This window comes from Trachurus trachurus (genome assembly GCF_905171665.1).
Source record: "Trachurus trachurus genome assembly, chromosome: 24".
NCBI lineage: Eukaryota > Metazoa > Chordata > Actinopteri > Carangiformes > Carangidae > Trachurus > Trachurus trachurus.
In genome coordinates this window covers 16,936,732-16,953,874 of record NC_139910.1, presented here as the reverse complement: position 1 = coordinate 16,953,874, position 17,143 = coordinate 16,936,732, and the positions used below count along the sequence as shown (strand labels likewise).

Below are 17,143 nucleotides of genomic sequence, written 5' to 3'. Positions count from 1 at the left end.
TCTCACACACACATACACACACACAGACACACACACACACACTGGTATCAACAGTAGGCACGTGTCTGTGTGTGTGGTGCTCATTAGGCAGTGATAGATTCAGTGAGCTTGACTTAAGGCCCTGGGAGAGCCTTGAGGTAAACTACACCTAATAAGAAAGTAAGATAGAGACCAACACATACACACACATACACAATGATGAGATTCACACAAAGCAAATGCGTTCAACATGTGTATATGCTAACAATCTCACATGCAAATGCACACAAACTCACACGTACTGTATGCAAACCTTGTCACCCAGCGAATCCTATTTGCAGAAATATGGAACTCTGCGGCAACATGTGTGCAAAGCAGAGTTGCTATTTTCAGCGTGGGAGAGAACTTGGAAGTGGTGTATGAAAGAAGCACTTTTCCCTATAGATGCTCTCTGCAGCAGCCTGTGGAAGCAGAGCAGGAATATGGTTAATTTATGAAAGTGACTCAGAGTCAAGAGCAGCTTCTTTAAAGTGAAAGACAGTGAGAAGAGAAAGGAAGGGTGGCTGTGAAGGTGTCTCAGAAAACAACAGAGGTACGCATGCAGTCAGGCGCACATGTTGGCAATCATTCAGGGAATTGTTCCCAGAGATGAAGTTCTTCTGCAGGTATCAGCAGCTAGACTCTGCGTGTCCTGACAAGACTCAACCTTGACAAGAAAGCAGCCCATGACCCGGCCTCTCTAAGCAGGAACATAGAGCTGAGAAGGACACAGGGAATCAATTGTATTTGACACAGTGGAGACAGGTCAAAGGGCAAAAACAAACTAACAAAAAAAAGAGACAGAGCAAAGGAAGATGCAAAACATTACATTTTATCTTCTCATTTGCAATGTTGATTTGCCCTTTTCTCGGAAGAGAAACTTGCTGTAAATGTGAACACTGTTCATCTGGTTGGCTAGCCATATTATGGTGGTACGTATGGCTTCTAGAGCAAGGAGGAACAGAAGCATGATCAATTTCCATTGATGTTTTTTATACTGCCTTTTACACTGTGATTTAACTTTCGGCTGCGCATAAAAATCCAAATGAGATACAGAATGCCTCATAATCTGTTACAGAAAACACACATTCATGTTTTCTATTGATTTATTTCTCAGATTGATAAAGATTTGAAATAAGCATCAGTGCTCCTCCCCTCTACCTCTCAGATGAACTGGATCTTATCAGAGTGGAATCAAATTGTAAGTGTTTTTTTCTTTCTCTTTAAAAGGAATGAAAAGGATTAGCAGAGATTCTTTTTACAACCAGGTCTTGTTTGGTATATGATCAAAACGTGCAGTGGACCTCATTAGCACTCTGAGTTAGCAAGTGCATATCATCCCTGACCATCACAAGGGCATAATACAGCTTCACTTGGCTTTCTATTAAAAGTACTCAGCCTCAGATGTACACACTGATTATTCCGGGTAAATAATAAGCATGGAAGTGCACTGTAAACACCAACCCCCACACCTCATGCCAGTCTTTACAGTTGGGGGCTTTTTCTTTTTTTTCTTAAGTTTTTGAGTAGGTGTTGCCTATATGTTACTTTACTGCATATAACTCACTTAGAGGGAAATCCATAATTTATTGACTTTAAGATCATTTTAGCAATTCTCTGAACCATTTAAGAAATCTTGTTATTAATTATGTATCTGCTGCATTTGAATTTACAAGTGAAGCGCAGAATCTTTGGGGTCTCTTGGGAAATCACAGAATAATTTTTGTGCCATAGAGCTATATTTGAGAGAGAAATACTTTATGTAAGTTACGGTTATGTAAGAGTACTCATATGTATGTAAGAGTTTCACTGCTGTCAGACAATGTAAAAGCACCCTGGGGCCTTCACAGCTCTATGAGGAGATGTTTTGGAAAAAAGTAGGGTTTTGCCTTCTTCTGCTCTTCTGACTCAAATCAATGAAGCAAACCACTGGTGCTTAAATGCTGAGAGTCAAAATAGATTTTATCCTCCTTTTTTCTATTTACAAGGCAAAGCGAAGCAAGTATTAAAAAAACACATTTTGTGCTATTCATCTAGTCAGTGCAGAAAGAACAGGGCTCAAGTTAAAGTTAGATCTGAGGTAGAAAAACAAAAACAAAACAAAACAAAAAATGCAGTATATATAGGTTGAAATAATAGTTTTTGGGCAAATTAAATTTCAAGAGATGCTAGTAAACTCTAGAAACAAATCCTGAGAGGTTTTCCAGGGAAGAAAATACTCTGTTTTCTTCCGCTGGCAAATTACAGGGTGCCCTCAGTTTTTATGCAGCTGTGTGCAAAGCTGATTTCACCAATCATTGTTCCATGTCATTACCGCTGAGTCACTGTTGATTGGGCCTCTGATTGATCCTGATTACAGTGAATACTGCACAGTCATTGTTTCCCCTGAGAGGAGCAAACTACATCCGTCTCAATATGAGGCTGAGGTGAACTGACTTGCTCGCTGCATAATGAGGCTTACATTTCCACCAAATGCTTACCATACGATATACGCAGCAGTGTTGTTGAGTAATATCTTTTAATTTACTCTGAGAGAGGAGATATTTTTAAAGTTCCCATTGAATTTACAGGTTCTTAACCTTTCCTTTTTAATTGATTATAGGCTATCATAATCAATACATTAACATAATTGTACAATTGTGCTACTGTTCCCTGAAAATTGATTTCCTTGTGTTTCTCAGACAAATTGTGCATATTGCAGTATTTTTCTCAAGGTTACATGTTATTTAGTGGCACATCAGCTCACAGTTCAACTTCACACCATACATCTCCTGCGACAGAATTAGCCCACACAAAGCAAATACTGTATGGTATAATCTGACTGTGAAAGGAAGCAGATGTGGTTGTAGAGTGTTACCATGTTGATACACTCTTGGATTATGATTAACAGGACGTTTCAACATTTTGGGAAATACTTATTTACCTTCTTGCTAGGGGTTGGATAAGAAAATCAGTGGCACTCTCATGTGTGAACACCAAATAGCATAAAGTGAAACAGCTAGCTATAGGCCTACATTAACTTCCTGTAAAAACAAACATGTGTTGTTGTTATGCTAAATTTCACGTATAGGAATAAAACTGTGAATAATTCTGTGAAACGTGTGTTTTTTTTTTTTACATTTGGACAGAGCTAGGCCCTAGATTCAGGTCTTTATGCTAGGCTAAGCTAATCACCAGCTTACTATTAAACACAGACATAAAAGTGGTATCAATCGTCTCAGGATACTCTACTTATCAAGACACTTTATCTATATTTTCTAAAATACCAGACTAAAAATGACAACTAACATCACTCTTAGTGGAGAAATAGACCATTTACAGTAGATTCAAAGACGATTCATCTTCAGGCTTCCACAACAACCAATTTTAGTGACTCATGCCAAACAAGAAACAAGCACTGCCTTGGACCCTGCCACCTCCAATTGTGATTCAAGTCACACCTTGACATTAGCTGCTAGAAATGCCTCCGGCCATTTGAGTTTGTTAGCTACTGTAGACAAAGGTCAAGTGTAAACTTATTTCCTCATCATGAGTGAAATGAAGTCAGTAAAAAACAGCTTCTAACTGGGACATAATGTAGCTAATGCTTTATTTAAAAAAGAAAAAAAAAAGAAACAGCATGCAACATTTATTTCAGGATAACATCTAGTTGTCTGTCTATAGGTGAAAATGAAGTGTTGTTTTGTTTTGTTGAATTTAATATTTTCTGTTTCTGATGCAATATAGCTGACACACGACTGGAAACATGATTTTATTTTTGTTGCCAGATTTCCTGCACACATACAGCCCATGAATTCATAAAAGGAACATGATTCAGCTTTATCGTCCATGGGTGTCACATCAGGAAATTAAAGTGCCCCTGTGTTATAGGTACTGAGCCAAGGGCAGACACACAGATATGATGAGGTGTGTGTGTGTGTGTGTGTGTGTGTGTGTGTGTGTGTGTGTGTGTGTTTATGTGAAATCCAGCCGGACCAAAGCTGTCAGGAAAAATGGCTCACTACATTAAACACAAGCACTGTAATGCACGGTTGAGAAATATTTTGGGTGTCCCTGTCCTCTCTTCTATCATCCTCACTGGGACAATTTAAGGGAAGAGAGAAAGAAATCATGGGAGGGATGAGCTGTGAGGTGAGGTATTTTGGGAGAGGGAGACGGAGAGAGAGAGAGGGAGAGAGAAGTGGGGGGGTGTCGGAGGAGGAGCCTGCATCGACTGCAGCAGAAAAATGAGCGAGCTGAGGAAAAGGGGGGGTGGCAGAAGGTTGATGAGGGACAGTGAGGGAGCAGGAGAAAGCGAGAGGAAGAGGGAGAGAGAGATGGGAGAAGAGAGATAGGGGAGGGGAGACAGCGTCTGCTTACTGCGGAGCCTTTCATTGATAAAGTAGCGCTGGTGTGAGCCAGAAGACTGCAGCTGGACACATCACACCCGCATCATCATCATGCTCTCAGACGCACACTTCCTGAGTGTTTGTTTACAGGCTGACACCACAGTGGCAACAGTGCATTCACACACAGTACACTACAAACAACTGCACTGCTGAGGACACACACACACACACACAGTGACATTCTCTTATTGCCTTGGACAGCATCATCATCGCAGATTCTCCTTCCTCCTCCTCCTCCTCCTCCACGTCTTTTTGTGAATGTGGGCATAGTCCAGTGAGAACTGGGGAAGGGGACACCTGTAACTGAGGAAAGCAGGTCGGCGCATCTGATCTGGGATCAGTTTTAGGAGGAATCCTCGGATACAAACAGGCTGCAGCGGGATCAGCGGGACCAACCATCACACCAGCATAAAGGTACAGAAAGAAACAAGCATGTGTACACACAGTGCATGCATTTACACACATTCACACACACTCATAGAAGTGAATATAATCTATTGTTTTTTTAAGGGATATATATGTATATACACACACACACTGTGCATGTGAATACACTGACTCATGCATGGGTAAACTTCACACATGCCTGACAGTTCAAAGAGATGCTTCCTGAGTGCTGTGAGACTCGTGAGCTGTAAACAGAGCTGTTTCCTCCTCACAGCAACAGGAGCTTCCTCCTCTCTCCTCCCCTGTCTCTCCATCTCTTCATCGGCACCTGACTCTCTCTCTCTCACTTTCTCTCTTACTTTTACCCTATATTCATCCCTATCCTGGCACCTAGTTGTTCCAATACGCTCATTCTCTCTGCAGCATCCTGCCTCCTCTCCCTCATATTTTGGTCCATCTGCCTCCTCCACCTCCACCTCCTCTCGCTTCCACTCTCTCCCTCGCATCCTTTTTCATGCCACACAGAAGCATCTCTCTCATTCGCTGTCCCACACTTGTCCCTGCAAACATTCTCCTCCTCCTCCTCATGCCTTAAACAACTCTCCCTCTCTTGTCTCTCTTTCTTTTCTTTTCTTTGTTTAACTCCTTGCCAGTTTGTCCGTCATCCTGGGCTCTACAGAGGCAAGCGGAGTGCCGGTGTCGGCCATGAAGCTGGTGAATGGAGGAGGAGGTGGCGGAGGAGGAGGAGGAGGTGGTGGTGGCGGTGGTTGTGGAGGTGGAGGTGGAGGAGTTGGAGGAGGGGGAGAGAAGACAGCCTTTTCCTTTAAGAAGTGCTCCGCTTTCCAGTTTGTCAAGAGGAAGGTGAGTTTGGATCACACACACACACACACACACACACACACACACACACACACACACAAACACACAATTTGGGATGATGCATGCGTGAGTGTGTGCCCACACATACGCCCACATACAGGATGAGCTTTATATTGGCTGAGAGAGGAGGTGTCACAGCCGGAGTGTTCCCTCTCTCCTTCAACGTGTGTGTGTGTGTGTGTGTGTGTGTGTGTGTGTGTGTGTGTGTGTGTGTGTGTGTGTGTGTGTGTGTGTGTGTGTGTGTGTGTGTGTGTGTGTGTGTGTGTGTGTGTGTGTGTATGTGCACGCCAGAGATGATGTCATTGTGGAAGCTAAGCCCTGCTAATCAGGCGCGAGCTTCGGCTCCCCGTGTGTCTATGTTTACTGTGTGCGTGAGTGAGTCTGCCTCTCTGTGCCTGTGTCTGCTCCAGAACACTGTTGCACTACCAGAGCCCACAAGTGTCTGTTGTGTTGAAATCATGACATCATTATTGTGCTGGCGAGGTGCTACACTGTCGTCCAAGATCTACTCAGCACATCCTGCGTTATGCTGCAGTGCTGTCACAAGGCTCATTTCCTGTGTAATGTTAATGGTTTGCATTATAGGTTTTCCTTGTTTGGCGAAATGCATGTGCTGACTTTTCTTAAAGAACAATGCAGGGATTTACAGTAATAGGACAGGCTCCACTTTTTGATATACGTCACAAAGATTGATGAATCGTAACTAATAAGTTAATTAGAGGTAAATGAATCACCTATTATGGAGTGTAATATGGTTAATAAGTCCCTCACAAAGGAATATTGCACCAATTGACTTGAACATTTGCAGAGAATTTGGAACACAAATGCACTCAATAGGAATTTATTAACATTCACAACTGCAGACTTTGCATTATACCACTATTATTGCAGCATAATGGCATTTCTTACACTATTTAATTGAAGATTTGTGAATATTGAAGAAGCCCTTACAAACTGCAAATCCTTTTAGAAGTATTTCTTATTAGGAAGCAACACATTGACCAGTGTTGAGTTGAGTGTTTTTTAATGCTGTGGCTTAAAATACATGCATAAATCAGAGCAATAATGCATGCTGAGCACAAACAATGAATCTAAAATTGACAATTGAGCAATTGCGTGTCATTTTTTAAGCCATACATTTTCTCTGTGGTCTAACTGTGCGAGTAGTCGGGTGGTGGTGGTTGGTCCCTGAACAAAAGCTTCAGCAATTGTGTTTACAAGACAAGAGGTTGGAACGCTCCCTCTGATCTTGTCTATGTCTGCACCCTGATGCTGAACTCTGAATGCTACTGTGACTCACTCTGAGAAAGTGACACAACAGGACGGGCTAGCTGGTTAGCATGCTAAGTTCAGGAGGGGAAAGAGAAGCTGATGAAAAACAAGTGTCCTGCTCTTGGCCAATAAAGGAATTTGCGCAATTGTTGAAATCATGTTAATGCTAACATTAGCAATGTAATGAGAGCAAAACACATTTGAAACAAACTGAAAAAAAGAAATAGGAATTTTGCTCATGTTTGCTCTTTAGTGGATTAATTGATGATAAAAAAGCAATGGTTTGTTGTAGCCAACAGATGAAAACAATCCATAAGTGACTAAATAATGATTTTAAAAATTATGTAATGATTCTGCCTAAAACTCTGTAATTATATTTTTTAAAAATCAGTCAAGTGTAGAGATAGAAAGTTTCAAAAGAAAGATGATGAACAAGTATCCTTGTTAATGTAGCAAACACTGTAGTGGTGGTAAATTCAAATGCGAATTCTTGCAAAATTAGTTGGCATGAGAAAGAGTTTGTTGGACTCCAGAGCTTCAGTGCACACTCTAATTTCAATAAACCTCCATTAGGGTTTGTTACACTCACTCAAAACACTCCGAGCATGACAAACAGTTCGACTTCTGCTTCTTTAAATCTGAATAATTTGCCACTGATTTACATGAGATCAAAAGAAAACACACAGTAATGACTGCAGGGGTATGATGGGAAGGAAATGACTAACATTACTTCCAGCCTGTGGAGGAGAGGCGGATTGATGCGTTCACTCACTAATCACTGTATTGCTGGGAGGATAAAGCAGAACGTTATTTTTTCCATTACCCAAACAGTGTAATAAAATAAATCAGATAATAAATTAAGAGTTTATTGCACAGGTTCAAGTTAACACATTTCCAGCCTTAGGGACTGAATGGATTCCAAGATAACATCAAATTGCCAACAATCCACAATCATTTACAGTATGTACTCGACAAATATGTCTTCGCTTTAGGTTTCTGGGAGCTTACAAACTTTCTCTCGCGTGGATGTGTCATCGCCGCCGTATGTTGTTGCTGACAGTGTGGCCGTCTGAGGTGCGTGTGTAACTGTGAGTGTTGGGCTCAGATGGTGCTGCAGTATGGTGTGGATCACTGATGACTCGCCTGGTGAACACGGACAGATTGTGTTGTGTTAACACCCACACGCAAACACACATGCACTCCCACAGGCACATTCTGCTGCGATGAGTCTCCCATGAGATTTTAACAATAATTAGTGATTATCTATCTATCTATCTATCTATCTATCTATCTATCTATCTATCTATCTATCTATCTATCTATCTATCTATCTATCTATCTATCTATCTATCTATCTATCTATCTATCTATCTATCTATCTATCTATCTATCTATCTATCTATCTATCTATCTATCTATCTATGCATCTATGCATGTTAAATCTTTTTATTTTGCATATCACTGTATAAGTCCAGCTTTCCCTTCTTCCCTGCCAGATCGAATAAAAGAACTTTCCCATTATGCACACATGGCTCCAGATCAGATTTAATGCCTGCTGCTGTTTCAGGGTTTATTTTTCTCTCTATTTGTGACTAAATAAACCTAATTACATAATGGGGAGAGCACGGGTCCAGACCAAGCTCTGCATCATACAAATGAGAGAGGGGAAATGATGGAAGGAAATATAAAATCAATGGCCCTGTGAGTGTAAGTGTTTGTTTTTGTCTACGCATTTAGACTGTGCAATTGAGATGACTTATGTGATTAGAGGAAACAAGTGAATATGATACACCGGTGTACAGTATATTTCTTCAGTGAATTCTTAAGGGGCCCATAAGAGAGAAAATATACTGTGACTGCAGTTGTTTGCATGACATGACATCACATGACATCACATGATATGATGACTTGTGCTGTTTTGTGTCTAAGGTGAAAAAGTGTTAAGCTTTAAAAGACATAGGTTCATTGTCAGAGCGTAAACAAGAGTAATGACAGTGCGCAGATTTGATCCACGAGTTACTGCTAAGACATTTCTCACTTTTCATTTCTCATGCAAAACAACGAGAAGATCAGCAGTGATGTCAATCACACGTTAGTTCATGTTTAACGTGAAGCAACATGTGTAGAAGTTGTTGTGTCAGTCCTACAGTGGCTGGTTTGTTTTTGTGTTGACCTGCTGGAATGTTTTCCATCTGATGTGACACGTCCTGACATGCTGACTGACTGGCTACCCTTTGACTTAGCCATTTAATCTTAGTGTGTGTGTGTGTGTGTGTATGTATGTGTATGTGTGTGACACAGCTGACTGGACTCTATGCTCAGTCACATAGGCTACCGTCCTGTGGTGTGTGTTTACTAAATGTTGGGCTCGCGCAGCGGGACGGGATTTCACAAGGCTTCTTGTGAAAATGGTGCCTCTCTCTCTCTATTTTTCTCTTGTGTTGGTTTTTCCTGCTTCCTTTCCATTATCACTACACACGCACGCTCACACACATACACACATTCACCCACACTTGGTTTTACGGTTAGTGACAGTGCTTTACTGAGAAGTCTTAGTCACTGCAGGAGTGATGTGTGTAGGTACTTGAGCAGTGTGCTTTGCATGCCCCATCATGTCTCACTTATTGTTGGTAGCGGATGGTTGTATAATGTCTGTCAGTGACTTGGTTTCATTTGTGATAATCCATCACAGATTACTGTAATCTCCCTCGTCTGGCGGCCAGTTTCTCCGCTATTGTTGACATTAAAGCAAGTCAGAGGTTACATAAGATTTGACAGGACAGACTTTGCCTTCCGTCTTCATCATGTTTGAAAGGGCCATCAGCATTTTACCTTGTGTCATCAACATGCAACAAGTGTATATGCATATATTGTGTGTCACTCTGTGTGTGTTCCCTCTCTGATTCATGTCTTCAAAGTGTGCCAGAGCAGATACGCAATCTGTGCCTCTTTGAAGTGCACTACTGAGTGTGTGTGTGGTGTGTGTCCTACTTGAACTGACATGTAATTAGGGATAACAAAAAAAAAAGACTCCTCTTTCTCTGATCAAAGGTTGCAGCTGGCAGGGTTGACAGTATATGTCCGTGTGTGTGTGTGTGTGTGTGTCTGTGGAGCACCTGTGCAAGTACTTATAAATATGTGTGAATAAAAAAAAAACAAGAAGCAAAGTGAAGATGAGATCAAACCAACCGCTTTTGACACCAAACATCTCTTTCTTGCCCAGGTACGAAGATGGATGCGGAACCCCAAGGTGAGCGTGGAGAAGGCCCAGGGGAAAGGTCTCATCTACCCTTGTCCAAAGTGTCCGCTGTCAGACGACCTGTGGTACACACACTTCCCCTCGCCCTACGGCTGCTGTCACTACGGCGGCCTGCAAGGGGGCCAGTACTACCACCATGAGCCGTGCTCACCGTGCCCCGCCAATGGACAAACCAGCGGCCACGACAAGAGCAAGGGCTGTAAGGTAAAGAGGGGAAAACAAACAGAGAGAGTGCCTGTGTGTCCTTGACCGCATTTGTGTCACTACCCATTCATTAAGTCACACTCTTCCCTGTGACACACGATCAGCTGCCTGTTCCTCACGAGTATCATTTGTCACCTCCATCACACACACAGCTGTAGGCTGTGAATAACGTGCTAAATTGTGATCATCCTCTAAATAAAGCATAACTCCTGCTGTCGTCATTTTTATCAAATCGTATGTTACGACAGTTTATCATTAAGTCTATCAGTAGGAGAAAGAAACAAAATCCCCAAAATACACTATAAAAAATGCAATATTGACTATTTTAGATAAATGCTACAGACATCAGGAAGAAATACATTTTGAATCATAAATGTTTTTTTTTTTAATCCCATGAATGAACAACATAACCTCACCAGTTGATCTTGAAACCCCGGTTTGGTAAAGGCTCAGATTGTCAAACAAGTTGAACAAGCCAACATCTGAGCCATATAATCCAACCTATTGTGCATATCACTTTACATGTGGCTCATGATTTCACACTGTATCCTTGATTTCTTGATGGATCATGAGGTTGCTTCACTTAGACATCTTCTTTTTTATTGAAGATACCACATTTACAAGTATACAAGCAACATTATAGCTGCTGATAAGAACAAGACACTAACACTAACACTATGAAATGATACAAAACAAGTTTTAATACAATGGAAACACCATTTTTAATCCTGCAAACCTGCAAACATGTCCAGTAGAGATCTCATTACTTCAGACTTGATTTTGAAGAAATGTGTGCAGCATATGTCCACTTGCTGTCATGTTGCAATCATAAAATCAATTTAGCTATACTTAAAAAAAAAAAAAAAAAGCCATTACCATTTAGAACATTTTGTTTTGTTGGAGGAAGCCAATGCCCAGCACATATGTGATATTGTTGTTCTGTGTGGAATAACCTCTGTAGCCTACATGCAGAGAGACAAATGAGGGGTTACTATAATAAGGAGGATATGACTTTCACCATCCTACCCATATCCCACCCACCACATCCTCTCCACAGGTGGGAGAGTATCCACTAACACACTCCATAATGACACTTGACTCACTTCACAGGCCTCCCTCTGTTTACCCATTAGTGCTCATTGAAAGAAGTCAAAGAAGCAAATTAGGCGCTAACAGGACTCTAGACATTGTTCTTTTTGTCGTTGTTCCCCCTTTAAGCTCTACCACGAGTGTCGTTGCATAACATAAACACTAAAGCGACAGGGGTGTTTTTCAAAGCCCCCCTTGTTCTTGCACACCGTGGGCTGGTGTTTCTGAAATCAGAGCAGGAAGCAGAATTTCTAAGTTGATTTCTTTTGTGTTAAAAATTCAACAAAAGTTTTTAGAAAATTAACACAAGCCCTTTGGAAGGAAGTGAAAAGGAAGAGCTGTCAGCAGCTGGCCCAGATACACACACATACACACACACACACCAGTCCGTTCACACTAATGCTGCTGCTGCTGCAGGTGTCCAGGTTGTCCTTGGTTATGTAACTGCAATCATAATAGCTATCCCACTCCTTATCAATCATCATACCCATCAGTTGGTCCCCTACCCATGTCTGTGTGTGTATTTCTCCAGTCCCATGCGTGACAGGAGAGAATGAGTCATCACCATCCCAGCAAGACAAAGCCAGGCTGTATTGTATGTGTTTGCATGTGAGTACGTGCACAGAGAATCAACACAGAGGCGTATACCAGTATGAAACGGGATTGTGGAGTTGTCTATCGCACGTTTGCATCCCTGCAGTCCTCCAGGTTTTTTTCCCATTTTGTTTCATTCTGCTCTGGTTTTCTTCCCAGCCATTCTGCCTCACTCTATCTCTCCATCAATTCCACCTCTTGGCCTCACAACCGATAGATCTGTCACTAATGTCTCAGTGGAGACAACCAGTGTGTGTGTGTGTGTGTGTGTGTGTGTGTGTGTGTAGAATTAATGGGTGTTGTGGAGCAGTGGGAGCAGGCTGACGGGTTAAAGAGGAGGGGGCTCAGCGGTGAGTCATAGTTTTCACTGCAGAGTGTGTGTGTGTGTGTGTGCATGTGTGTCAAGTCGATGCAAAGCCAATGTGGAGTTAAACAGGGTTGACCTCCAGTAACCGCTCATATCTCATGTATGGTCTTGTTGAGCCGAAGCTCAGTCAGTCAGTGATTCAAATGGAAACTTACAACATACAGCAAAATCTAAATATGGGCTGAAATGCATTCTTCCTGTGTTTGACTTTGTGTGGCAATGCCAAATACTCCCCGACAAAGTTCAGCTCACAGACGTCATGTTCTGCAATGTTCTTCATACTGTACCATATCTCGGCACACTCTGTCCAAACGCTCCGCATCTCAGGGCCCTCAAAGTCGGTGAGCCAAACACTCCCCAAGCGACAAGACACTTGTTCAACAAATGAAGCAGCAACAGAAACATTTCCCTCGCATGCCAAATACGCTGCTCTGATCTTAAGGAAAGCCACCCACGACCTGACTCAAATGCAAATGAGCAAAAGCTTCACTATAAAAATATGTCAGCCCATCAAAGTGAACCGTGTCAGTCGCTGTCTAGCAAGTGTCTCAGACTCGGACTTAAGAAAGTGGGGGTGATGACGCCGGGAGGCTGCTCGTGCTTTCAAATTTTAGAGGAGGTGAAGATGAATGAGACAGCAGATGATGACAGACAGTGTCAGATTACTCTTGAGTGTGCAGAGACTGATGGGAAAGCTCTGGGGATATTTGTCTCGGTTTGATATGTTGCTCTTTATTCTCTGCTATTTATTCTGTTTATGATGTAGAAGTGTATTATTTTGCCTTAAGTGCCCTGTATTGTAGAATACTGGGTATTCAGCCTTTGTCCTATGTTCACCGACTCGTTTCTGCATTACGCTCATTGTGAGTGGAAGCCTTTGTTAGAAATAGCTAATCTGTACTTGGCAGCAAAAATGTTGTTGCAGTTCCTGTTGCCAGAGGAGCTGCATCAGAGCTGAAATTAAAGGGCACAAAATAAATAAAATATGAACTCTGCAATATTTGACTTAATGTGGGGACATTCGCCCAACCCTCGTGCGCACTTTGAGTGTTGTTCTCATTCCAAAAAACGTCTGTGACGGATTGCCCACCTCCTTCTCCGCCTTATTAAAAATCTATGATGGCACCTTTTTTTCTAATTACAAAGCATTAGCATTATTAAAAATGCATGTAGCTTAGCTTAGCCTTGACCCAGTGCTTTGCATAGCCTTCACCCTTGTGCTACTTTCGATAAGTCAAACCCAAAGCTAAATATAGACCACGTTTTATGGCGCTGATCTTATTATATTGTAAAATCAGTGCCCTGAATTTATGACACCTGCATTTTGTCCATGGGGAGATGATGGCGGAGAAAATAAGGGAGCAGAGGGAGAGATGTTTACTGTAAGCAGGAGGAAAGATGGGTAACAGAAGAATTTATAATTAAATATAGACAAAGAGTAAAAAATAACGACAGGAGAGAAGAAATGAGGGATTGACGGAGCTGAGGGGAGAGACATAAATAGAGGAAACAGCAGTGAGAGAGAAAGAAAGAGAGAGAGATGAGAAGAGCTGAGAGGACAATTTTATTAGACGATAGAGGAGATGAGGTCAGAGCATCTGCCCCACTGCCTGAGTAGGACCAGAAATCAAAGGCATATAAATCCTCTTGATAAGGACGTCCTGTACTGTACCATGTACACACCAGCACACTGTCAAATGCTCTACACACACTGTCAGTGCCCGATCCGTACCCGGAACACGATCCGTTCCAGCGCTTCTGCGCATGCGCCGTTTTACGGCATTAGCTTCAAAGCTATGCTAACTGATAGCCTAGCAGTAGAGCAGCTAAAAGTCCGCCGTAACGTTGTTAAAACGTCACTTTATTAATTTTAAATATTTTTTCATGCGAGAAAGTCACAGTTTAGAGTCCTAATCTGTGGCAGTTTATCCAACTGACGTCTGTTTGGAAGTTTGCTCCGGTTTTGGGAGAAGTGCAGAGCTAGCTGGGAGCAGAGCTGGGAGTAGCCACCGGGAGCTAACGTTAGCTCGCTGCTCGGCTCATCTCAGAGGCAGCAGCCGGCCGGCTGAGGTGATTGACCGGTCACCCAGACGTCGTCATGCCGGTGGAGAAAGCGAGCAGATTAATTTATGGTCTCATTGATTAGTTTGTGTAAATGAAAAGTGAAGCTTCAGGAGGAGCTGGTCAGAGGAGCAGTGCTGACTTGCTGCTGTCTGTATGTGCAGAAATCACCACATTTACATCAATAAATAAATGTTTTACAATTAACTGATCGGTCTACATTACATTTAATTTAATCAGAAATAGAACAGAGGGGAATTCGTTGCGACGTGCTTGTGTTTTTCCTCATAGAACGTCTCTGTTTTCATCCATATCCGCGGTGTCTGCCGTAAACTAAAAGAAGGGGGGAGTGCGCATGTGCGTGCGCATGCGCAGAAGCGTCCTGGAACGGATCGTGTTCCGGGTACGGATCGGGCACTGACACACACAAACACACATAGAGCGAATGCAAACGCAGCCTTTCCACTAATCTCTCGCCTGTGCCGTTCTTGATGAAGACTGAATCTGAAATGAAAAGAACGCAAACTTTTGCTGACTGATGGTTGTCCTGACATGTTATCGCTCTTGTCATGCATTTTCTCTGCAGTCTCATGGGAACTTAAGAAACATTTGCAACCCACAAACACAGTGTACTGTATGTTGTATTTTATACATACAGGGTAGGCTACCAACAAGATACCACATGGAACCTAAAGGGATAGTTCAACATTTTGGGAAGGTTTGTTACCTTTAATTGTCAGTGCAAGCTATTTTATACGCAATCCACCAACTCCAAAACGCTCTCGTGGACAAGCTGTGACCTGCACATTCACCACGCTATGAGATAATAATGGAACTTTACGAGACGAAGTTGTTTTCGAGGTAAATTCATGCAAAACATAAAGATATACCTACCCACCTACCAACCCACACCTTTGTACTGTCATAAAACATTGATTGAGCTACATGCAAAAAGTGGATTTTGTTACTCTTTGTCTCACTGGGGGAAGTGGACAGGAAGTCAAATGTACCCATGGAGTAAGTTCATAACCTGTGGCCAACAACTTGAGGCCGGTTATTTCCCCCTGTAAATTTTGGCTTATTGATGCTTAATTATGTATTGGCAGTTCCTTTTTGCAAGTGCACCCATACACAGTCCATTCTCAATGGATTACTTTAACACTGAAGAAAACGTAAAAACATGTTGATTTTCAGGCAGTGGCATTATATTTGCTTGAATCTGAGTTTATATCTGTGGAAAGTGTAAATCACACAGAAAAATAATAGTTTGTGTGTTTGTGAGCTCTGACTCAGAGAAGGAGTAGGAATTTTGACGCAAATTGCGGCAAAGGGGAGGTAAGGAGTGTGTTTGTCACAGGCCTGTTGAAACTGACCATGTTGATGAGTGGGTTAAACATGCTGGACACGCTGCAATAATTAACCTCCCATTCTTGTTGGAACACCAGTGTGCACCTGCCCCCGTCACCTCATGCAGTTACCGTCACCTCATGGTTTTCTCCATTACCCACCCTCAACTTTTTTATAGCAGCAAATTATACAATTAATTTTTATCACGCTATCCCCTTATACACACATATACATCATTATAAAATGTTATATAAATCCTTCTTAAACCCAAAGGTTAATTGCAATTGCAAAATTCTTATTTTCTTTTCTTTTTCACTTTTGTTTAAGTAGTAAGGAACTAATGGATCTGTAATATAGAAACCAACCTCTGTGTAAGAGCTGTAATCTAATATTATACATATTATATTATATCTCAACAAGGCAGATATTAGATTCGTACATTACATAAGCTCATTGCAGTTGCATAAGTTGCTTACTGTTATTTGCATGTGGTCTGTTCTGATCATGGATCAGGTGATGGTGTTAATCATTCAAGTGTATAGTCATTATTGGTTTAAACACCAACTTTACCCTGAAAGGACTGACCCTCTATGGTCCTAATTGTGTTTACTGTCCAAAACTCATTCATGCAGAGGAGAGAGAGAGAGAGAGGGTGGGTGGTTGAGGGGGGCTGGAAGGAAAGCAGGAAGTGAAGCAGAGAAGACGCTGGGTGAGGAAATCCAAGGAGATGAGAGAAGCCAAGCGTGTCCTAGAAGAACAGTGATTTTTATCTACTCCCCTGCAGCCTGTGAGATGTGGCTGACTATTGATTAGATCTCAGCTGACAAGAGTGGCACGAAGTAGAGGGCGAAAAACTGCATCTGAATTCTTTAGAAATTAGCTGGGATGCAAGAAAGCTCTTACTTCATCTGTCAGAGGTGAGCTAATCCTGTAAATGTTTTGTAGGAGTCAGCTAGAACAAAAGGCGTGATCATACCGTACCTTGCCCTCCTCCCTGTCAAAAACGCTCAGTCAGATGATCACTGGGTCATTGGTGTTTTAAACATGTGTCTCTTCCGCCGGCTATCCTGTTTCGCTCTCTACCGAGAGGAAACAGAAGGAGACGACCTGTGACAAATCCACCTCTGTCCTGTTCTCTCTCAGCAGTGACAAGGCCCTGCAGGCTTAAAGCTCTGCATGGTCCACAAATGCTAATGCATATTGTGTCTGAGCTGGAGATTGAGACCAAGAAAGGGGTCGATGATGGTTGGCCAATTTCCCCTCAAAGATTGTGTCAAG

The 17,143-nt window shown here is 42.1% G+C and overlaps 1 protein-coding gene across 1 annotated transcript in view; it reads left to right on the top strand.

Moving 5' to 3' along the window:
• Positions 1–1,169: 1,169 nt before the first annotated feature.
• Positions 1,170–17,143, top strand: part of sgk1 (serum/glucocorticoid regulated kinase 1) — a 39,263-nt gene continuing 23,289 nt past the window's right edge. Inside the window, exons 1-4 of the mRNA XM_084001021.1 lie at positions 1,170–1,219; positions 4,608–4,820; positions 5,447–5,654; positions 10,168–10,407. Of these exons, the coding sequence (XP_083857147.1) occupies positions 5,499–5,654; positions 10,168–10,407 (396 nt within the window). The 5' untranslated portion in view covers positions 1,170–1,219; positions 4,608–4,820; positions 5,447–5,498. The remainder of the gene's footprint in view (positions 1,220–4,607; positions 4,821–5,446; positions 5,655–10,167; positions 10,408–17,143) is intronic.